The sequence below is a fragment of the Coregonus clupeaformis genome, unplaced genomic scaffold, assembly GCF_020615455.1.
Source record: "Coregonus clupeaformis isolate EN_2021a unplaced genomic scaffold, ASM2061545v1 scaf0290, whole genome shotgun sequence".
NCBI lineage: Eukaryota > Metazoa > Chordata > Actinopteri > Salmoniformes > Salmonidae > Coregonus > Coregonus clupeaformis.
In genome coordinates this window covers 420801-444889 of record NW_025533745.1, presented here as the reverse complement: position 1 = coordinate 444889, position 24089 = coordinate 420801, and the positions used below count along the sequence as shown (strand labels likewise).

Below are 24089 nucleotides of genomic sequence, written 5' to 3'. Positions count from 1 at the left end.
CAATAGATGCCAAAGCAGACAGTACAGAGGATCTTCTGTAAAATAGATCTAATGAAACTGTAGGAGGACAGATGAAGATTAGAGTGGGGCTCTGTTTCTGCTGCTAGCCTAAGGTGGTTTGAGTCTCATGTCCATAGTCCCTGGACAGTCATGTGCCTATGCAGCAGTAGCTACCTCTTGACTTTCATGCATCTAAGCAGTGATAACACTGTTGTGGCTGTGTAGAGTAGCTGCAGTGCGGTACTGCTGGAGGGGGGAGGCGCAGGGGGGCTGAGGGCCAAGGAACATCATGCCTCCTACACAGGGCTGACACACAACTCACAAAGCAACCATATGTTTACTGTACTCTGGGTAATGGTCATCCGACTTGGTACGAACTGGTTGAATCAACGTTGTTTCCACGTCATTTCAATGAAATAAACATTGAATTGATGTCTGTGTCCAGTGGGATGTTACTAACACTGACTTTGAATAGTCCCCTACTAAATCATCTAAAGTTTCTCTATTCACAAAATGACCAGTTACATTGTTCAGTGTCAGCAGCAAGAAGAACATAGCATGTGTAATATCTACATACCACTGCTGATCGAACAGGCCCTCCCCCCACTCCAGTCCTCTGGGAACGTAGGGTGGCATGTCTTCTGGCCTGGACACCGGCTGCATGTGATGGTACACACACTTTGACTTTGAGAACCATACTATGATACACTTAACTCTCAAGTTCAGTGTGTCACGCATTCTAAATTAAATTAAGGAATCAGGGAAAGAAAAGTGATTCAATTCAATGACGGAATAAGAGTTCTGACTTTAACTATGGAGGTCTGTACCGGTGTGTGGCCTTGCAGGGTTGCTCTGGGGCTGGGCCCGGAAGTCTAGCAGAGCACAGGGGGAGCAGAAAGGATGGGTTATGGATGAAGGGTTCTGGGTCCATGGACTGTGGCATACCCTAAAGACATGCTTCTTCCTGTAGGAAAATCAAACCACTAGCATTAAAGAAATAGTATCACTTTATGTGATGCTTCAATCAATTATTGTTCTAATGGTACCTCAACAGAGCATGACTTGATGTTGCATTTGAATACAAAGATGACCTTTTAATCAGAAGAAAGGGTGTGTTGTCAGGGCAGTTGATCTTTGTAGCAGGGATGCTTGCCTCTTCACAGGACAAAGTGTCCTCTCTGCAGCTCTCCACTTTCTCATCAGGCTCAGCCCAGGCCTGGTGTGGCTTTATCCCAGTACAGCGTGCAGGTGTGTACCATGCTATGGCCTAGCCACCCACCAGAGTATGCAGATCATCACATGTTATGTATACAGCACATTCAATGCAAACATACAAGTAATAGCATATAGAGAGACTTGTAGGAAATGTCTTTTTTAGATGAATGATGCGATAAAGGGGCAAATAATGCAGTCCTGGATCAATGATATACTATCAGTCTATCAAACCAAAGGAGCAGAACACTCAATCATCCTTCACCCCTCACAGTGTTCTCACTTGGCCATTGTCTTTGCATAGGATTGTGGTGCACTCTGGTCCCAACATGATGTGCTCCAGCCCTGCCCAAAGGAATTCCCCTGGGCTCTGTGTCTTCCTTCCAGACGCTTCAGACCAAACCTTACAGTACAGTACAAATCACGGTCAAAACTGAGTCGACTTCACAAAACCTCTGTCATAGCATAAACCACCTCCTAGAATGATTGATTAAGTTGTTAAATGACGCTTTTTTTGTTCCCCTTGGTGAACATCTATAACAATATTCACCAAAGGGTTAATGTCTGTGTTGTCATCGTAGGCCTACTGTAACAGAGCTAGCTGGCTGGAGGAGTGTTCTGGGAGGGAAGCGGAACTCTGCGATGGGACGTCCCGCTACGTTTTGCTGGAGACGGAACCCCCCGATGTCCTGCTGTCTCTGGGAGGAGTTCCCCAGCCTCACTAACAGACCCTGCAGCTGGACATCTGTGATCCGCACACTGCCTGAGGCACTATGGCACAACACCGCAGACATACAGTTGAAGTCGGAAGTTTACATACACTTAGGTTGGAGTCATTAAAACTCGTTTTTCAACCACCCCACAAATTTTAATTTTATTTTTAACAAACTATAGTTTTGGCAAGTCGGTTAGGACATCTACTTTGTGCATGACACAAGTAATTTTTCCAACAATTGTTTACAGACAGATTATTTCACTTATAATACACTGTATCACAATTCCAGTGGGTCAGAAGTTTACATACACTAAGTTGACTGTGCCTTTAAACAGCTTGGAACATTTCAGAAAATGATGTCATGGCTTTAGAAGCTTCTGATAGGCTAATTGACATCATTTGAGTCAATTGGAGGTGTACCTGTGGATGTATTTCAAGGCCTACCTTCAAACCCAGTGTCTCTTTGTTTGACATCATGGGAAAATCAAAAGAAATCAGCCAAGACCTCAGAAAAATAATTGTAGACCTCCACAAGTCTGTTTCATCCTTGGGAGCAATTTCCAAACGCCTTAAGGTACCATGTTCATCTGTACAAACAATAGTACGGAAGTATAAATACCATTGGACCACGCTGCCGTCATACCGCTCAGGAAGGAGACGCGTTCTGTCTCCTAGAGATGAACATACTTTGGTGCGAAAAGTGGAAATCAATCCCAGAACAACAGCAAAGGACCTTGTGAAGATGCTGGAGGAAACAGGTACAAAATTATCTATATCCACAGTAAAACTAGTCCTATATCGACATAGCCTGAAAGGCCGCTCAGCAAGGAAGAAGCCACTGCTCCAAAACCGCCATAAAAAAGCCAGACTACGGTTTGCAACTGCACATGGGGACAAAGATCGTACTTTTTGGAGAAATGTCTTCTGGTCAGATGAAACAAAATTAGAACTGTTTGGCCATAATGACCATCGTTATGTTTGGAGGAAAAAATGGGGGCTTGCAAGCCGAAGAACACCATCCCAACCGTGAAGCACGGGGGTGGCAGCATCATGCTGTGGGGGTACTTTGCTGCAGGAGGGACTGGTGCACTTCACAAAATAGATGGCATCATGAGGAAGGAAAATTATGTGGATACATTGAAGCAACATCTCAAGACATCAGTCAGGAAGTTGAAGCTTGGTCGCAAATGGGTCTTCCAAATGGACAATGACCCCAAGCATACTTCCAAAGTTGTGGCAAAATGGCTTAAGGACAACAAAGTCAAGGTATTGGAGTGGCCATCACAAAGCCCTGACCTCAATCCTATAGAACATGTGTGGGCAGAACTGAAAAAGCGTGTGCGAGCAAGGAGGCCTACAAACCTGACTCAGTTACACCAGCTCTGTCATGAGGAAAGGGCCAAAATTCACCCAACTTATTGTGGGAAGCTTGTGGAAGGCTACCCAAAACGTTTGACCCAAGTTAAACAATTTAATGGCAATGCTACCAAATACTAATTGAGTGTATGTAAACTTCTGACCCACTGGGAATGTGATGAAAGAAATAAAAGCTGAAATAAATCATTCTCTCTACTATTATTCTGACATTTCACATTCTTAAAATAAAGTGGTGATCCTAACTGACCTAAGACAATTTTTACTAGGATTAAATGTCAGGAATTGTGAAAAACTGAGTTTAAATGTATTTGGCTAAGGTGTATGTAAACTTCAACTGTACCATCATCTCTCCATCATCATCATCATCATCATCATCATCATCATCTCCATCATCACCTCCATCATCAACTCCATCATCATCTCCATCATCATCTCCATCATCATCACCATCATCATCTCATCATCATCTCCATCATCACCATCATCATCTCCATCATCACCTCCATCATCACCATCATCAACTCCATCATCATCTCCATCATTACCATCATCACCATCATCATCTCCATCATCATCACAGTAAGCCAGCACCACAGTCACCTTGGCATGACTTGACACTTTCCTACTGATTGTGTTCAAGGGTCATACCTGGAGTATTCATGCCTGTGTTGCCTGGCTGTGGACGGCCTCCTCTTCCTTTCCTGTGTCCCGCAGGGAATGCTCTCCTCAACCAGGTCCTTAGTCAGGGAGTGCCAGATATCTGTGGTGCGTCCGGCTCGACTGGCCTCAGCCAACACAGGATGCCTGGCATGAGCAGCCATTTTGTCCCTACCTGCAAAGGCATTTGAAGTTGATTGGAAAAGACTTGACAGGTAAAAATAATATGGTGGAAACTCATTATTAGGCTGGCTTTCACCTGATGAAGAAGAGGAGAGTTAGCATTTTTTGTTTTATTTTTGTGGACAATCACTTTTTTTCCAGAATTGAACATCCCAACATCTGCATGGGCTGTCCATCTAACAGAGTCCAGATTGGACACACCCCGAATGAAGATTACTGGTGAGCAGCTGCCTCGACTAGGTCTACAGACACCACCCCAGCATGTGCTAATTTTCACATCTTTCACACACACTCGGTTTAGGTATTGAAAGCAGCAGAACAATGCATAAAAACTAAACCATTCGTTTGTTATAATATGACAGTACTTGACTTGTTGCCTGAATGTTTTAGCCTGTGCTCTCTATATTTATATTCAAATGCAGAATTACATACTGCTATCCGCTCCCTGATGCGGTTTTCTGGAGTAGATGTCTGCAGCTGTAGCAGGTCTCTTCGCATTGCCCTGTCTTTGGGGATGGTCAAGGTGGAAAACCTTAAACTTTACACACACATACAAATGCACATCCATTTACAGTGGGGAGAACAAGTATTTGATACACTGCCGATTTTGCAGGTTTTCCTACTTACAAAGCATGTAGAAGTCTGTAATTTTTATCATAGGTACACTTCAACTGTGAGAGACGGAATCTAAAACAAAAATCCAGAAAATCACATTGTATGATTTTTAAGTAATTCATTTGCATTTTATTGCATGACATAAGTATTTGATACATCAGAAAAGCAGAACTTAATATTTGGTACAGAAACCTTTGTTTGCAATTGCAGAGATCATATGTTTCCTGTAGGTCTTGACCAGGTTTGCACACACTGCAGCAGGGATTTTGGCCCACTCCTCCATACAGACCTTCTCCAGATCCTTCAGGTTTCGGGGCTGTCGCTGGGAAATACGGAGTTTCAGCTCCCTCCAAAGATTTTCTATTGGGTTCAGGTCTGGAGACTGGCTAGGCCACTCCAGGACCTTGAGATGCTTCTTACGGAGCCACTCCTTAGTTGCCCTGGCTGTGTGTTTCGGTCGTTGTCATGCTGGAAGACCCAGCCACGACCCATCTTCAAAGCTCTTACTGAGGGAAGGAGGTTGTTGGCCAAGATCTCGCGATACATGGCCCCATCCATCCTCCCCTCAATACGGTGCAGTCGTCCTGTCCCCTTTGCAGAAAAGCATCCCCAAAGAATGATGTTTCCACCTCCATGCTTCACGGTTGGGATGGTGTTCTTGGGGTTGTACTCATCCTTCTTCTTCCTCCAAACACGGCGAGTGGAGTTTAGACCAAAAAGCTCTATTTTTGTATCATCAGACGACATGACCTTCTCCCATTCCTCCTCTGGATCATCCAGATGGTCATTGGCAAACTTCAGACGGGCCTGGACATGCGCTGGCTTGAGCAGGGGGACCTTGCGTGCGCTGCAGGATTTTAATCCATGACGGCGTAGTGTGTTACTAATGGTTTTCTTTGAGACTGTGGTCCCAGCTCTCATCAGGTCATTGACCAGGTCCTGCCGTGTAGTTCTGGGCTGATCCCTCACCTTCCTCATGATCATTGATGCCCCACGAGGTGAGATCTTGCATGGAGCCCCAGACCGAGGATGATTGACCGTCATCTTGAACTTCTTCAATTTTCTAATACTTGCGCCAATAATTGTTGCCTTCTCACCAAGCTGCTTGCCTATTGTCCTGTAGCCCATCCCAGCCTTGTGCAGGTCTACAATTGTATCCCTGATGTCCTTACACAGCTCTCTGGTCTTGGCCATTGTGGAGAGGTTGGAGTCTGTTTGATTGAGTGTGTGGACAGGTGTCTTTTATACAGGTAACAAGTTCAAACAGGTGCAGTTAATACAGGTAATGAGTGGAGAACAGGAGGGCTTCTTAAAGAAAAACTAACAGGTCTGTGAGAGTCGGAATTCTTACTGGTTGGTTGGTGATCAAATACTTATGTCATGCAATAAAATGCAAATTAATTACTTAAAAATCATACAATGTGATTTTCAATGTGATTTTCAGACCTCTACATGCTTTGTAAGTAGGAAAACCTGCAAAATCGGCAGTGTATCAAATACTTGTTCTCCCCACTGTATATATGTTATGTAGCCAGTCTTTCCTACCTGGGGACCAATGCCGAATACCATGGGTATCCCAGGACACCTTCCACATTGCCTGTGTGGAAGAGATTATATTCCATCTATATACTGAAATAGGTCTGATACAGTATTTAAAAAATATCCTTGATAAGACAAACACTTCTCTCATGCTGTACGTCAACTTGATTTAATGTGTATCAGTAAGGCCTAATTCAGAAAGGAAACACCACATGTACGTTTAGCCATTTATTAGAAAAGATTACAATGCATAGTCTTGGCATTAGGCTCTGCTCCTTCAGGGTAGCTCACTGCCAGAGAAAAGCGTCATATAAAGATGATCAAATAACTACAGGCAGTGAGCACAATATGCTGTACCAAATCCCCTGAATGAAGAAACACAGAACCCAGACAGGTGGAGGCTGGGGTGGTGGTGGGATATCAGAAAACAGCCAGCATAGCGAGTAACAGCTAGTTAGAGCAGCAGCAGCCATGGCAGCAAGAGACACCAGTGCATGCATGCAAGTGTCATCCAGCATTGAGGTAGCATGTCAATTTAAATGGACCGCATGTACAGTGCATTCGGAAAGTATTCAGACCCCTCGACTTTTTCCATATTTTGTTACGTTACAGCCTTATTCTAAAATTGATTAAATAGTTTTCCCCCCTCATCAATCTACACACAATACCCCATAATGACAAAGAAAAAACAGTAAAAAATAAAATAAAATTGCAAATGTATAGAAAAAAATAAAACGGAAGTATGACATTTACATAAGTATTCAGACCCTATACTCAGTACTTTGTTAATGCACCTTTGGCAGTGATTACAACTTCAAGTCTTCTTGGGTATGACACTACAAGCTTGGCACACCTGTATTTGGGGAGCTCTGTCAGGTTGGATGGGGAGCATCACTGCACAGCTATTTTCAGGTCTCTCCAGAGATGTTCGATCAGGTTCAAGTCCGGGCTCTGCTGGGCCCCTCAAGGACATTCAGAGACTTGTCCCGAAGCCACTCCTGCGTTGTCTTAGCTGTGTGCTTAGGGTCGTTGTCCTGTTGGAAGGTGAACCTTCACCCCCGGTCTGAGGTCCTGAGCACGCTGGAGCAGGTTTTCATCAAGGATCTCTCTGTACTTTGCTCCGTTCAGCTTTCCCTTGATCCTGACTAGTCTCCCAGTCCCTGCCGCTGAAAAACATCCCCACAGCATGATGCTGCCATCACCATGCTTCACCGTAGGGATGGTGCCAGGTTTCCTCCAGACGTGACGCTTGGCATTCAGGCCAAAGAGTTCAATCTTGGTTTCATCAGACCAGAGAATCTTGTTTCTCATGGTCTGAGAGTCTTTAGGTGCCTTTTGGCAAACTCCAAGTGGGCTGTCATGTGCCTTTTACTGAGGAGTGACTTCCGTCTGGCCACTCTACCATAAATGCCTGATTGGTGGAGTGCTGCAGAGCTGGTTGTCCCATGTCCACAGAGGAACTTTGGAGCTCTGTCAGAGTGACCATCGGGTTCTTGGTCAGCTCCCTGACCAAGGCTCTTCTCCCCCGATTGCTCAGTTTGGCCGGACGGCCAGCTCTAGGAAGAGTCTTAGTGGTTCCAAACTTGGAGGCCACTGTGTTCTTGGGGACCTTCAATGCTACAGAAATGTTTTGGTACCCTTCCCCAGATCTGTGCATCGACACAATCCTGTCTTGGAGCTCTACGGACAATTCCTTCGACCTCATGGCTTGGTTTTTGCTCTGACATGCACTGTTAACTGTGGGACCTTATATAGACAGGTGTGTGCCTTTCCAAATCATGTCCTATCATCTGAATTTACCACAGGTGAACTCAAATCAAGTTGTAGAAACATCTCAAGGATAATCAATGGAAACAGGGTGCACCTGAGCTCAATTTTGAGTCTCATAGCAAAGGGTCTGATAACTTATGTAAATAAGGTATTTTGTTTTTTGTTTTTAATACATTTGCAAATATTTCTAACAACCTGTTTTCGCTTTGTCATTATGGGGTATTGTATATAGATTGATGAGGAGAATTTTGTATTTAATACATTTTAGAATAAGGCTGTAACGTAACAAAATGTGGAAAAAGTCAAGGGATCTGAATACTTTCAGAATGCACTGTAAGTAGAGTGCAAATCCAATTGGTGCAAAATACTGATGCAATCAGCTGATACAACCACACTCTGGTTTCCCTTCTGAACTGGCTTCGCTATATTTATTTTTTATCATGTCACTTCAAAAGACCTATGCTGGAGCATCAACAAAAACAGTCATACAGCTAATACAGTATTCCTATAAAAATATTATAAAACATCCTTTTAGTTTGGAAATCTGGACATAGAAATGTAATATGCAGAACTGACACAATGATCTGACTGTCTTTTTCTACCACAAGTCAGGCATTCCTAAATCTTTCCTACAGAGGGCAATGTTGCAATAATATTCTAACCAGATAAACACTGCCACTTAACATCAGCATCTGTGCCTTGATCCATTTTACAAAGCAAAACAACATACAACTAATTTTGTTAAACATTATGGTGGGCTATATACTATATCACCACCTGTCATTCTGCCAATCAAATAATGTATTATCTTGTTTTCTCATTCCTCAGAAAGTGATACAGTATTGAGGCTACAGAAACCTTTTCTTGGAGCTAAATGTCTAATCCCTGTAATCATTCAACAGAGCTCTAAATGGATTAATATGGATTGAGTGATGTAATCTAATATAATTAGCCAACAATGTTACCTCACCAACTGCATGAGCACACTCAGGACCTTTTAAGTTTATGCAGCTGTCACATAGAGTTGCTGAAGCAAATTATTTGGCAAACGTCAGTCACATCCCCAATGAAATGCACTTGCAGGCACTTTCCTAGTAGCTACATACCTATAACACCAAACCTTTGATAACATGCACAAGTTATATTTTAAAGTCAACTCTCATTTGTATTTTAAGACTTTTGTTTTGTTACTGATACCACAATGAATGTGTTCATTTGATGCTCCACTTTGGATGTTCTAAGAACTTTTGGAACCTGAAGAGCAGTCTTTGTTTACAGTGTTTGGAGCTTATGTTTGACTAGTGAATGTTGTGCAGTAGCCTACTGTGTCTATATCCATTACATGACTGAAAGCATTCCATGAACGTGTGCTTCACGTGACTATGTGAGAAGTGATGTAAACATAGCCATTATGTTGAAGCATTACTTCATATCTGTAAGGTCAACAACCTGTCATATCTGGCACTCCCTCAAGATGTCTACATTATATAAGCGCCAGATGTTTTCATTCAAGTATCTAGTGGGTATCTAGTTTGCTTGGGTGGAGCACTGTCTTTGTAGCAGTGGTGTAAAATAATCAGGTAAAAAATAATTTCAAGGACTACTTAAGTAGGTTTTTGGGGGTATCTGTACTTTACTTTACTATTTATATATATTTTTTTACAACTTATACCTTTACTTCTCACTACATTCCTAAAGAAAATCATGTACTTTTTACTCCATACATTTTCCTTGACACCCAAAAGTACTTGTTGCATTTTGAATGCTTATTAGGACAGAAAAATGGTCAAATTCACACACTTATTAAGAGAACATCCCTGGTCATCCCTACTGCCTCTGATCTGGCGGACTCACTAAACACACATTTTTCGTTTGTAAATGATGTCTGAGTGTTGGAGCGTGCCCCTGGCTATCCGTTAATTAAAAAAGAAAAAAGAAAATGGTGCCGTCGGGTTTGCTTAATATAAGGAATTTGAAATGATTTATACTTTTACTTTTGATACTTAAGTATATTTTAGCAATTACATTTACTTTTGATACTTAAGTATATTTAAAACCAAATACTTTTAGACTTTTACTCAAGTAGTATTTTACTGGGTGACTTTTACTTGAGTAGTATTTTACTGGGTGACTTTCACTTTTACTTGAGTCATTTTCAATTAAGGTATCTTTACTTTTACTCAAGTATGAAAATTGGATACTTTTTCCATCCCTGCTTTGTAGTTGTTATTCAACTCTCAGACATAGATGAAGAAAATGAAAATGATATTTTGGGGATCTTTTGAAAGGCAGCCAAGGCATGCAGAGACAATTTGCAGTGTCTTGTCTCTTTTCCTAATCCCAACACTGCAGCTCATTGTTAGTGGTGTTCTGCATTAGAGGGAATTATCATCCACTGAAGTAACGCAGAGAAGGACTCTGGAAGATAATGAAGCCATTGAGGCCTGTACTATGCAGAACTCACCCAGCATTGTGGAGAGTGGTTCCATATATCAGCTTCATGAGGTGGAGCCGAAATTGTATGCCAAAATATCCCTCTGATCTCTTAAGAATGTATGGAATGTAGTAACACCCTCTATGATGTAACAAACATTGTGAGGCCATGCCATGGCAACCGCTAAGTATGCAGGGTTTTTTTGTTCTTTGTGGACAACCTTTTTGAGAGGAGGTTTGAATGTCATCCACTTTCTTGAAAGTGTTTTTAAACACCATATCATCTTGTTGAGGTCACCGTTTCTTCCCGGCATGCTTGACCACAGATTGAAACTTTTTGGGAGAAAATTGCAGCGTGGGTTTGAGAGAGAGAGTTCTTATCGATTATACTATGAATCAGTGTGTCCTCCCCACATCCCTCCTTTTCAGTCCAGCTCTTTCCTGAGCACAGTGATTTACACACACACACACACACACACACACACACACACACACACACACACACACACACACACACACACACACACACAGTCTCTCTCTCTCACACACACACACAGTCTCACACACACAGTCTCACACACACACACACACACACACACACACAGAACGATCTTGAACCTATCGTACAAAGCAAGCTATCCTATAGAGAATAGTTGATAAAATAATGTTTGACTTACACACGCTATCTTGTTTGTGTGAGTAGAGTAGGTCAGTGACTTACACAGACTCTTCCATCTTTACATGTCCCTTATCTGGCTCTCATCCAAAATGGAGTCACAAAGGCAGGACATTTCAGTCACAAATGAAGTTAAAGGACAAGCTTAAAGTAATTTCATATACCATACATAATTCTCAGGAAGTCTCACATTTTATTTTTATTTGTTTATCACTTGTGGTGTATATAAATCATCCAAATATTTTAACATGTGCATGGATTTATGTCACTGTGGATTTGCTTTAGATTCCTGTATGTCTGTATCTGGCCCTTAGTGAACTGTTATATACTACGTCTGTCCTTGTGTCAACCAACAATATATACTAAATCCACTAAATAAATCAAATAAAATACTAAAATCCACCCACAGTATTAACGTGCAACAATACTGCAATAGCAAACAGATGGCATCGCATATTGCCATTGGGATCTTCCATAATGGCAAACACGATAAGACATCATCCAATGTCGTAATCCAAATCCAAGCCTAGTTTCCGAATGAAACAGCTGACCATGGACTTTGTACCATAATGACATCATAGCCAATGCACGTACCCCGCAGATCGACTCCGTACTGGTACCTCGTGTATATAGCCAAGTTATTGTTACTCATTGTGTATTTATTATTACTTTTACTATTATGTATTATTACATTTCTATTATTTTGCTATTTTCTTTCTCTCTGCATTGTTGGGAAGGGCCCGCAACTAAGCATTTCACTGTTAGTCTACAATTGTTTTTACGAAGCATGTGACAAATAAAATTTGATTTGATTTGAAGGCTGGTGTAATTTAAAATGACCAGGTAATTGAGCAGAGGTATTTAAGTCTCGAGTAGTCCGTTATTCTGTAACATTGACTAAATCCTGCAAGCTGTAGACAAACATCTGTCAAAGATCCTAGAGGCTTCATCTGGTTAGGCATGAGGGTCAGAACATGGAGCGTTTTAATTCATGTAGGTTCAGAGGGTGAGGTCAAATCAAATCCCTCCTACCATATAGGAACTAAACACAGGTCATTGGGAATACCTGAACAACCTTGATGGGGTGTCCTTAATAAACATCTTGCTTGATACAATATGTAACGACTGAGAAAAACAAATTGGTACAATCTAAAGCCAAGTGGCAAACAATAATGCAGGCAGTAGGGACGGGGGTGTGAGCATGTGGGTCTGGGCAGAGGAGATGTTGTCATTGTTTGTGTGTGTCTGTAAATTGTTGTTTGTTTAAAAAATAACATGTAAAAAAAATAGAAAAGTAAATATTATTCAAAAAAACTAAAACAAAAACTGTATGTATTGTCCTGTGTAATATATTGATTTCCTCCAAGTGCTCTTAATCACTACAGTATACTCCCACACCCTCTCTTTCTCTGCTTACGCATCTATAGGGAGTGGGCTGGTTGAGCGGAAATGAGGCTAGCGAGAGAAGTGATTAGGGATTCTGCCTGATCAGCACCACACGCAGTGCTCATGATTAATGGTCATACTACTCTAGAATGAGAATTGCTTCTACATCCTTCAATCTAGCTACCAGTCTCAGAGTTTACAGTGGAAATACACTCTCATTCAAATCTAACACTGTCATGTTGGGTTGATCATCTTTTAACAGGCTTTAGGATCAATGATATAGCCAGGATTAAATATACAGTGGGGAGAACAAGTATTTGATACACTGCCGATTTTGCAGGTTTTCCTACTTACAAAGCATGTAGAGGTCTGTAATTTTTATCATAGGTACACAAAAAATCACATTGTATGATTTTTAAGTAATTCATTTGCATTTTATTGCATGACATACGTATTTGATCACCTACCAACCAGTAAGAATTCCGGCTCTTACAGACCTGTTAGTTTTTCTTTAAGAAGCCCTCCTGTTCGCCACTCATTACCTGTATTAACTGCACCTGTTTGAACTCGTTACCTGTATAAAAGACACCTGTCCACACACTCAATCAAACAGACTCCAACCTCTCCACAATGGCCAAGACAAGAGAGCTGTTTAAGGACATCAGGGATAAAATTGTAGACCTGCACAAGGCTGGGATGGGCTACAGGACAATAGGCAAGCAGCTTGGTGAGAAGGCAACAACTGTTGGCGCAATTATTAGAAAATGGAAGTTCAAGATGACGGTCAATCACCCTCGGTCTGGGGGCTCCATGCAAGATCTCACCTCGTGGGGCATCAATGATCATGAGGAAGGTGAGGGATCAGCCCAGAACTACACGGCAGGACCTGGTCAATGACCTGAAGAGAGCTGGGACCACAGTCTCAAAGAAAACCATTAGTAACACACTACGCCGTCATGGATTAAAATCCTGCAGCGCACGCAAGGTCCCCCTGCTCAAGCCAGCGCATGTCCAGGCCCGTCTGAAGTTTGCCAATGACCATCTGGATGATCCAGAGGGGGAATGGGAGAAGGTCATGTGGTCTGATGAGACAAAAATACAGCTTTTTGGTCTAAACTCCACTCGCCGTGTTTGGAGGAAGAAGAAGGATGAGTACAACCCCAAGAACACCATCCCAACCGTGAAGCATGGAGGTGGAAACATCATTCTTTGGGGATGCTTTTCTGCAAAGGGGACAGGATGATTGAGGGGAGGATGGATGGGGCCATGTATCGCGAGATCTTGGCCAACAACCTCCTTCCCTCAGTAAGAGCATTGAAGATGGGTCGTGGCTGGGTCTTCCAGCATGACAACGACCCGACACACACAGCCAGGGCAACTAAGGAGTGGCTCCGTAAGAAGCGTCTCAAGGTCCTGGAGTGGCCTAGCCAGTCTCCAGACCTGAACCCAATAGAAGATCTTTGGAGGGAGCTGAAAGTCCATATTGTCCAGCGACAGCCCCGAAACCTGAAGGATCTGGAGAAGGTCTGTATGGAGGAGTGGGCCAAAATCCCTGCTGCAGTGTGTGCAAACCTGGTCAAGACCTACAGGAAACGTATGATCGCTGTAATTGCAAACAAAGGTTTCTGTACCAAATATTAAGTTCTGCTTTTCTGATGTATCAAATACTTATGTCATGCAATACAATGCAAATGAATTACTTAAAAATCATACAATGTGATTTTCTGGATTTTTGTTTTAGATTCCGTCTCTCACAGTTGAAGTGTACCTATGATAAAAATTACAGACCTCTACATGCTTTGTAAGTAGGAAAACCTGCAAAATCGGCAGTGTATCAAATACTTGTTCTCCCCACTGTATATCCCAGTAATAAAACAACCACTCTAAAGGGTCAGTTAAGGGCGCATTGCTATAGCTACAACTGTGGTTGCTGGACTGATGGATTCCTAATATGCAAGCCAAAAGGTCCCTCATTGTGGATGCAATCCAGCTGGTTCCTAGTGTTCCTTATTAATACACTTAAGAAACTGCCATGATGCTTCAAAGGAAGTCACTTCAGTGTCATTGCTTGTAATTTCATGTACTGTCAGGCATATTGTAATTCTTATGACAATGTTACAACAATGTTTAGTGGATACTTAGGGTTAGCCTCGCGCGACCATCCTGATCTCGCAAGCTTACATGAAGTGAAACGAAAGTTCAGCGCAGCGGTCAGGGTGGTGGATCAGGCTAACTTAGGGTAGGGTGATACCAAAACATGACTTTATGCAATGTACTGTGGTGTTCTGTTTAGTGTTTTGTTTAGAGGCTACATCTCAGAGCCAATGTACTGTAGTGTTCTGTTCAGAGGCTACATCTCAGAGCCAATGTACTGTAGTGTTCTGTTTAGAGGCTAAATCTCAGAGCCAATATACTGTAGTGTTCTGTTTAGAGGCTACATCTCAGAGCCAATGTACTGTAGTGTTCTGTTTAGAGGCTACATCTCAGAGCCAATGTACTGTAGTGTTCTGTTTAGAGGCTACATCTCAGAGCCAATATACTGTAGTGTTCTGTTTAGTGTTTAGTGTTCTGTTTAGAGGCTACATCTCAGAGCCAATATACTGTAGTGTTCTGTTTAGAGGCTACATCTCAGAGCCAATGTACTGTAGTGTTCTGTTTAGTGTTCTGTTTAGAGACTACATCTCAGAGCCAACATACTGTAGTGTTCTGTTTAGTGTTCTGTTTAGAGGCTACATCTCAGAGCCAATATACTGTATACTGTAGTGAGTAGAAGAGCCCTCCTGCTCTGACCAAGACTCCAATAACTACTCTGGAGTGGAGGACAAGATAGATGGATATTTTCCCCTCCCCTGATATGTCACATTTCACTGGTCACGCTACAGATTGCTCCTAATGAAACTGAAATGAATCCTGAAAATAGACCAAAATGAACCACCCATGTAAACATTGAAGTCTATGTCAAGAACATGATTTCGGTCCACAGTAATTCAGAGGTGAAATATTCAAGACTGTTTAAGTTTTTGTGCTTACATGTCGATCTTGATTTTATTTGACACTCCCTTTAAATGAACAGTGTGACTGAACAAGAACCTAACCTTTCTCTATCTGTTAGAAAGGCTTGACAAAAATAGTCATGTTTCTGTAAGGCGATTGAAAATGTCAAACTCACCAGTATGTCTGACATATTTCCAGGCACTTTGTAATGTAACGTTAATGTGAGCCTTGTTTTCTGGACCCCTCTCTCTGTGTTTCCATGCTCCAGGAGTTTCTTTGTCAAGGGCTTGTTTGTCGTTGCCATGGGGCAGCTTGAAGTCCATAAGACCATGCAACAATTGAGGGTATAAGATTTTATTTATAGCAGCCTACATGTGCTGACCCAAACCCCAACTGCGATTGGTGCCATATTTTACCTACCAACTTGTGCTAATCAACTATCTGATCTTACGGACAAAACGTACATTTTCCATTTAATACAATGAGTGAAATCCAATGTTGATTTGTCTATTATTAGAGATAAAACAATGAAAGGGACATTACATTCCAAAATCACATTCATTACGTCAAATGTTTTCAGACCTCAAAAGTGGTTGTCTGTTGAGATAAGTCCATGTCTTGGTTCATCTGTTGTAGTTATACACTGAGTGTACAAAACATTAAGAACACCTTCCTAATATTAAGTTGAAACCCGTGTGCCCAGCACCTACTATCATACCCCATTCAAAGGTATTTAAAAATCTTTTCAATGGCAGACATATACAATCCATGTCTCAATTGTCTCAAGGCTTAAAAATCCTTATTTAACCTGTCTCCTCCCCTTCATCTACACTGATTGAAGTGGATTTAACAAGTGACATCAATAAGGGATCATAGCTTTCACCTGGATTCAACTAGTCAGCCTGTCATGGAAAAAGCAAGTGTTCCTAATGCTTTGTACACTCAGTGTATGCATGTGACTGTAGGTGTGTGAGTGTCCATTAAAATAATTATTGGAATAAATATTTAGACAATTTGACCTCAACAAACAAGTAATCTATAGGCTATCATAATGTGTAGTAAGTAAGTAGCCTTATGTGAGCCAGACCAGCTCATATGGCAGGAGCCTATCTCCTGTTTCTATAGCATGAGGCAGCTTTATGTAGAAGTATACTCCCTGGACAGGACGCTAGTTTATCACAGGGCCTTACCCTGAATCTATCTCCTTAATGCTGAGTGCCAAGCAGAGATGCATCAGGTCCCATTTTTACAGTCTTTGGTATGACTCGTCCAGGGATCAAACTCACAACCTTACAATCTGAGGGCAGATGCTTTAACCACAAGGCCACTGAGTCATAAATAGAAGACCACTCCAAATTCCCAAAGTACTGACCTAAATGTCTCTAGTTTACAGTGTGATTGTTTCCGTCCAGCAAAGAGAACCCAGTCTGCCCTCACCATAACTCTCCTCAAGTCCAGCTCTCTTAGAGGTGAATCTGCTGATTGGAGTATGAAGGCCAGTGATTCACAGCTCTCAACTGAAAGACTATGTCTACACAATCTATAGAAGCAAAGAAAATATAATGCATAGAGTGTCATATGTTTGTCCCCAATGCTGTTGTGTCTTGCACCGTATTGATGTATCAAAGTGTCAAAGTGAATTTAAAAAATCACCCTAAGGTCTAAAATTCTATAATTATTTATAGTTATGTGGTATGTGTGAGTTTGGCATTTTGTTATTATTGTACTTACATTGCCTTTCTACATTTCCTCACAGCAGGGATCAGTCTCTCACTCCCCAAACCGGATATGTTATATTTTCTCATGTCAATCTCATCCAGAATGCCCTTTGACATCAACACAGCATTGGGCAGTGCTGAGCAGTGTGTACCTGAGAGCTCTTTTCCTGTTTGTGATTTTTGTTGTCCTAGGCTACTTGGCTAAAATGCTTGCTCGCTAGCCTAACTTCCATTCATGGGCAACGTTAGCTAGTTAACATTAGCCTTCTACATCTAGCTACATATTGAACTTCCATCCTCTCAGTCCAGGGGCACAATGTATGAATTAATGGTTGGATCAGAATCTGCGTTATAATCATTGACCAGTACGGAGAATTAAGTAAAACCACAAGTCCAAATCTCCATCCATGGCTAATTTAGGAAAGGGACAATTTTAGCTAGCTAGCCACTGGAGGACAACACAACGAGATGCAACAAATCAAGTTGTTTTTGTCAATGATGGTATTTCTCTTGATGCGATGTGATAGGAGTGAAGTCGAATCCAAACTCGCTTCCCCTTTGACACTTTCTTTTGGTGCGCCAGGACCATTCACAGTTAAGCTCACTCAATTTAGCCTAACACTGATTAGTTATTATTTTATACTTTTTTTAATCAAGGGAGGCCAAATGCTCGCTGGCTTCCCTTGCATTCAATGCTACGGGCGAAAACAATGTCATACTCTTTTTGACCAGACAGCATCAGATAGAATGCCTAAACATACTGTACATAGACAGAGGGGCGCTTTTTCGCTCGGTCGGATGCTTTCTCCAGTGAGATACATTCAGCCTGTTGCCTGGCTTCCCTTGTCATCCATGAATACACACCACTGCAACCGTTTCTGGTTGGATTCCAGTGAGATGTCAAGAAGGAAGCGGAGGAACAGGTCCAGTTATCCATTCTCACTTTTCAAGGTTTTATCCACTTTCATCTTCAGCAACTCATGCACAAAGGGATCTCTGTAGACACATTTTCCAGGAAAACTCAAGCACCTTGGTGTTCTTGCTCACACAGCAGTGGAACACATACAGAGAAGCAAGGAACTCCTGAAAGTTTAGATGAACAAAGCAGTACACCTTCCTCTGATGAAACATAAAGTCTTCATTAAAGAGTTCTGTGCAAAACCCAGAGTACACTGAAGCTTCATTGACATCAACGCCACATTCTTCCAGATCTTTCTTATAGAAAAGGATATTGCCATTCACCAGCTGTTCAAATGCCAGCTGGGACAGTTTAAGAGTTATTTCTTTGTTTGGTTCTATGTCTAGATCATTTTCCTTTTGCTCATAGCACTTCTTGCTTTTTCAGGTTTGTCTGAATGAACAGGAGGTGATTGCACATCTCAGTCAGAGTTGTAATCTCTCCACTCTCATGTCCAACATTTGCTCTAGAACCATGGCATAAATAAGACTGGCATGTGACACATGATGTGGAGGCTCTCTTCCTGAAGTATTCTTCTTTCTCTTTGTCAGTGAACCCTTGTTGATGTGCTAATGGGGGATCTGATTGGCTGCTGCTGGCCGTGAGGTTATCCAGATGAGAGTTTTGTGAAGCAGATCCCTTGAGGAGGTTTGTTAGCAACACATCCACTGATGATTTCTCAGTTAAATCACTCAACTTCTTGTTCTGATGAAAATGTAAAGGAAGACTGCTTTCATCCAGACCATCAAAGATGAACATTACGTTATAGTCATGGAATTTTGGTGCATTGTTTAGCACTTGAAGACTACTGGTCATCTTTAATCAAATTCAGCTCTCTGAGAGCGAGCACAAAGATGAAATCAACTTCCTGATTGGCTTGACCTTTTACCCAGTCAAGGATGAACCTCTGAACAGATACTGTTTTTCTGACGCCAGCAATGCCCTTCGTCATTGCAGCTCTGGTGGGTTTTTTATTATCTTGTCTTTGACCAGGTTTGAGTTTGAAGATGTCCTTGCAGTTGATTGAAGTGTCTGATTATATTTTTCTTCTGGATGTATCCTCAATTTGCCGTATCTCATGTTCTTTATTAACCCCTTCACTCTCTCCCAGTGTGATCTATAGCTCTGTGTAAATGCTGTTGAGGGATGTTTGATTCACTGACATGCCTTCAAACACAAATTCAGACTTCTCCTTCAGATGGGCTTTATGTTGATCTTTAACTCTCTGTATGACGTCTGTAAGGAGAGAGTCAGAATACAACACAAGATACAAACTTATCAGAATCCTCCTTTTGTCACTCATATGGATGAAACTACTTAGCCACTATAGGGTATAATGTAGTGCTATGTGGTTTAATGGGCTTTATATATCAGTAGTGTCATCCTCTGCAACAAATTCAAAACCATTTAGCCACATTTACTTATACTGTATGTATGGTAGCACCTCCTATGAGTGCTTGCTTTATAATGCATTATAAGTGCATGCATATGCAAAATTCATTATAATGCACAATACAATATAAGCTATTAGCGCGCCATTGCATTATAATAAGTGTGACTTTTGTCTTCTTTGTTTTGTTTATATTTATATTTATCTTCATATTGCAGTGGTACTGGATGCAGCACAAGATGGGTTCTGGGTCTCTCTACACACTAGGGGTAGGTCAAATGGACCAACTCACGCAATTCACTGCAGAGAGAGAGAGAGAGAGACAGAGAGAGAGAGAGAGAGAGAGCGAGAGAGAGAGAAAGAGAGAGAGAGTGCGAGAGACAGAGAGAGAGAGAGACAGAGAGAGAGAGAGAGAGAGAGAGCGAGAGCGAGAGCGAGAGCGAGAGCGAGAGAGAGAGCGAGAGAGAGAGCGAGAGAGCGAGAGAGAGAGAGAATCTCCTACAGTGGAGTTGTTGATTACTGGAGCAATTATAGTGCTTCCATCCTGAGCTGTGATGGTAGACTCGAGATTGGAGGCTGGTCTGTTTACAGAAAGAGAGAGAGACAAATGTGGTAAAAAAATAAATAAATATATATATATAAATGGTTGTGCCTTATAGTTACCTCCAATTGTCTTACGTATATAATTTGTTTAGTTTTAGGCTTTGAACACCCACACCCACACACACACAACTCCCTCCAGCTTTTTATTATAACAAAAATGTCATGAGCACTCTCTCTCCCTGGTAGCAACATTAATTGCATTCAATTATCTTCCACTCTGCTCACCTCCCTCTCTCTACTCAGCCTAACTAGCTCCACCTGCCCTGCTCTGCTCTTGTTACCTGGCCAGCTGCACTGCATTTCCCACTCACCATCCTCACCTTGCCTCACTCTGTTCTAATTACTCTGCCAGCTGAACTGCATTTCCCCACTACCTCTCCCAGTATATCAAGCCCTGTTTTTCAGCCAAGCCCTGTCAGATCGTCTTCAAACCCGACCAGTAACCTGCCTGTCTGCGCTCTGACTCCTGTTTGTGATACCGATCCTTTCTTGACTGCCTCCTTGTTCTACTGCCCCGTCTATCCCAACCTGCCTTCTGGACCTCGACTACTCTCCGATCTTCAGCCCCTCCGGTCTCCGACCACCAGATGAGCGTGCCCAGACGTTTTCACCACCCTCAGCCCGATACGCCGCTCCATCACTGGGGAACACACACACTAAGCACTTGGACTGGACACCCCCGGACATTTGGTGACCCCGAGCACAGGTACCCACAGGAGGACCCTGAAAGACCCCTGACACCCCTGGGACTCCTTTTCCCGCCTGTAACCTTGAATAAAGAACTCTGAATTTGAACTTGCGCTCTTGGGTCCTCTTCTGTTCGTGACAGAACGATCTGACCATCATGGACCCAGCGCACTCCCTGACCACGATGGAGGAAGAGCCAGAGAGGACTGCCCTACAGCGACTGGAACGCTCTGAGGGAGACATAAATCGGATGGCTGGCGACATCGCTTCCCTTCTCCAGCTATTCAACCAGCAGCAACAACAGTTCCAACTGCAGCAACAACAGCTAGCCCAAGCCCTGCAACTACTCTCAAGCCCGGCTACTCCACCTGCACCCCCCCCTGGTCCTTTTGTTCCTGTACCACCGATACTCCTTCATCCCTCCGCTGGAGGTCCCAATGCTGCAGGCCCGGCAGTGCTGCCACCAGATCCCCACGCTCCTGAACCAAGGATTGGGAACCCGAACGTTTTGATGGCAACCAGAAGCAAGTAAGACCATTCTTGAGCAGCTGCCGAATCCAGTTTGCACTACAGCCCAGGACTTTCTCAACAGAGGGAGCCAAGGTGGGGTATGTCATCACACATCTCACCGGGTCGAGCTCGGTTGTGGGGAACGGCGGAATTCGACCGGCAAACCCCAGCCTGTGCCTCCTTCAGTGCCTTTGAGGAGGAGATGTTAAAGGTCTTTGACCTAGGCTCGCCCACAGCCGAAGCGTCACAAGCTCTGCTCACCATCCGTCAGGGCAATCGGACAGTGGCAGACTTCTCCATTGACTTTCGTACCCTGGCCAGTCAAAGCTCGTTTAACCCAGAGGCACTGGTGCAAGCCTTCCTCCATAGCCTGGCGGACTATATCAAGGACGAGCTTGTTTCCCATGACCCGCCCTCAACGCTTGATGCCGCCATTGACCTTGCCGTTCGCATTGACCGCCGTATACAGACCCGGGAGGAGGGAGAAGGGCCGTCTCAGTCAACCTGCCATCCGTACTCGGGTCGATACCGCTTCTGTCCAGCCCCTGCCTGTCAAGTCCCATAGCCAACTCAATCAGCCTGAGCCCATGGAGATTGGCCGTGCCTCTCTGACTCCCGAGGAGCGTCGGCGCCCGTCTAAGCTCCAACCTTTGCCTCTACTGTGGTGGCGAGAATCACCGTGTCGCTACTTGTCCGGCAAAAGCCGCAGCTCACCAGGTGTAGGGGAGATCCGGGTGAGCTCAACAAGCCTTCAGTCTCCCTCCATCCGAAAGACCCTGCTTCATCTCCGCCTTCAGCTTTCTGACAAGACTCATACATTGGCCGCCCTTGTGGATTCCGGAGCCGAAGCAAACATCATGGACCCTGAGCTTGCACAGCAACTGGGCGTGAACCATCATCAACTGACACAACCCATTCCTGCACGAGCCCTGGATGGGCATCATCTTGGCACTGTCACTCATATCTCCGCCCCTGTGACAATCCTGCTGTCAGGAAACCACCAGGAGTCCATCCAGTTTCACCTCCTACACTCACCTGGCCAACCACTCATTCTTGGATACCCGTGGCTCCGTCAGCACAACCCCCACATCGACTGGGAGACAGGAACAGTCCGTGAGTGGGGAAGGAGTTGTCACCAGACCTGTTTAAGGGGGCCACCCTGCCCGTTCACCGGGAAGGATCTAGCGCTACCTCCGACATATCCAATGTTCCGGCCTGTTACCACAGCCTGAAAGAGGTGTTCAACAAATCCAAGGCGACATCTCTACCCCCACACAGACCCTATGACTGCGCGATTGATCTCCTGCCTGGCACAGCACCTCCCAAGGGTCGTCTGTATTCACTGTCAGCCCCGGAAAGAAAGGCCATGGAGGACTACATTAATGACTCTCTTGCCTCCGGGGATAATTAGACCGTCGTCTTCCCCCCGCAGGAGCGGGATTCTTCTTTGTCGGCAAGAAGGGACGGTTCTCTTCGTCCATGCATAGATTACCGGGGTCTGAACGACATCACGGTTAAGAATCGCTACCCACTGCCCTTACTTTCGTCTGCCTTCGAACTGCTGCAGGGAGCCACTGTATTCACTAAGCTGGACCTTCGCAATGCCTACCATCTGGTGCGGATGAGGGAGGGAGACGAATGGAAGACAGCGTTCAACACACCAACCGGCCACTATGAATATCTCGTCATGCCCTTCGGCCTCACCAATGCCCCAGCAGTTTTTCAAGCCCTAGTGAATGATATCCTCAGGGACATGCTAAATACGTTCGTATTTGTGTACCTTGACCGATATTTTAATATTCTCAAAGACTCTGTCAGAACACACGCACCACGTCCGGTTGGTCCTGCGCCGCCTGCTGGAGAACTCTCTTTTCGTGAAGGCAGAGAAGTGCGAGTTCCATGCCAAGACCGTTTCATTCCTGGGGTATGTGGTGACCGAGGGCAGCATTCAGATGGATCTCACGAAGGTGTCGGCTGTCACTTCCTGGCCAGTTCCTGAGTCTCGGAAGAAGTTGCAACAGTTCCTGGGCTTTGCCAACTTTTATAGGAGATTCATCAGAAACTATAGCACAGTGGCTGCACCCCTCACGGCGCTAACCAGCACTAAACAACCGTACCAATGGACATCAGCTGCTGATAAGGCCTTCAATATCCTCAAGACATGTTTCACTTCTGCTCCCATCCTCCAGATGCCAGATGCAGCAAGGCAGTTTGTGGTGGAGGTAGATGCTTCGGACGTGGGAGTGGGTGCAGTGCTTTCTCAAAGAGCAGCTGAGGATGGCAAGATGCACCCCTGTGCCTTCTACTCCCGTCGGCTAACCCCTGCCGAATGCAACTACGACATTGGGAACCGCGAGCTGTTGGCTGTCAAGCTCGCCCTTGAAGAATGGCGGCACTGGTTAGAGGGGTCAAAGGAACCATTCGTAGTGTGGACAGACCACAAGAACCTGGAGTATATCCAAACAGCCAGGAGGCTGAACTCCCGTCAACAGCGGTGGTCTCTGTTCTTTACGCGCTTCAATTTCACGCTCTCCTACCGCCCGGGATCTCGCAACATCAAACCTGATGCTCTTTCCCGGATGTTTCAGAAGGACGAGACCACCGCCATGACAGCTCCCATTCTTCCCAGCCACTTGGTCGTAGCGGCCCTCACCTGGGAGATCGAG

At 43.8% G+C, this 24089-nt stretch overlaps 1 protein-coding gene across 1 annotated transcript; it reads right to left on the bottom strand.

Annotated features, from left to right (window-relative positions):
- LOC121542460 (lamin tail domain-containing protein 1-like) lies at window positions 1-4646 on the bottom strand. Its single transcript, XM_041851858.1, has 7 exons — window positions 4577-4646; window positions 3953-4136; window positions 1800-1983; window positions 1496-1615; window positions 1092-1267; window positions 828-964; window positions 1-657 (listed from the first exon to the last, which is right to left on the bottom strand). Exons 2-7 carry the CDS (start codon window positions 4123-4125, stop codon window positions 503-505), a joined length of 945 nt encoding a protein of 314 aa, XP_041707792.1. The 5' UTR covers window positions 4126-4136; window positions 4577-4646; the 3' UTR covers window positions 1-502.
- Between the last annotated feature and the right edge of the window lie 19443 nt (window positions 4647-24089).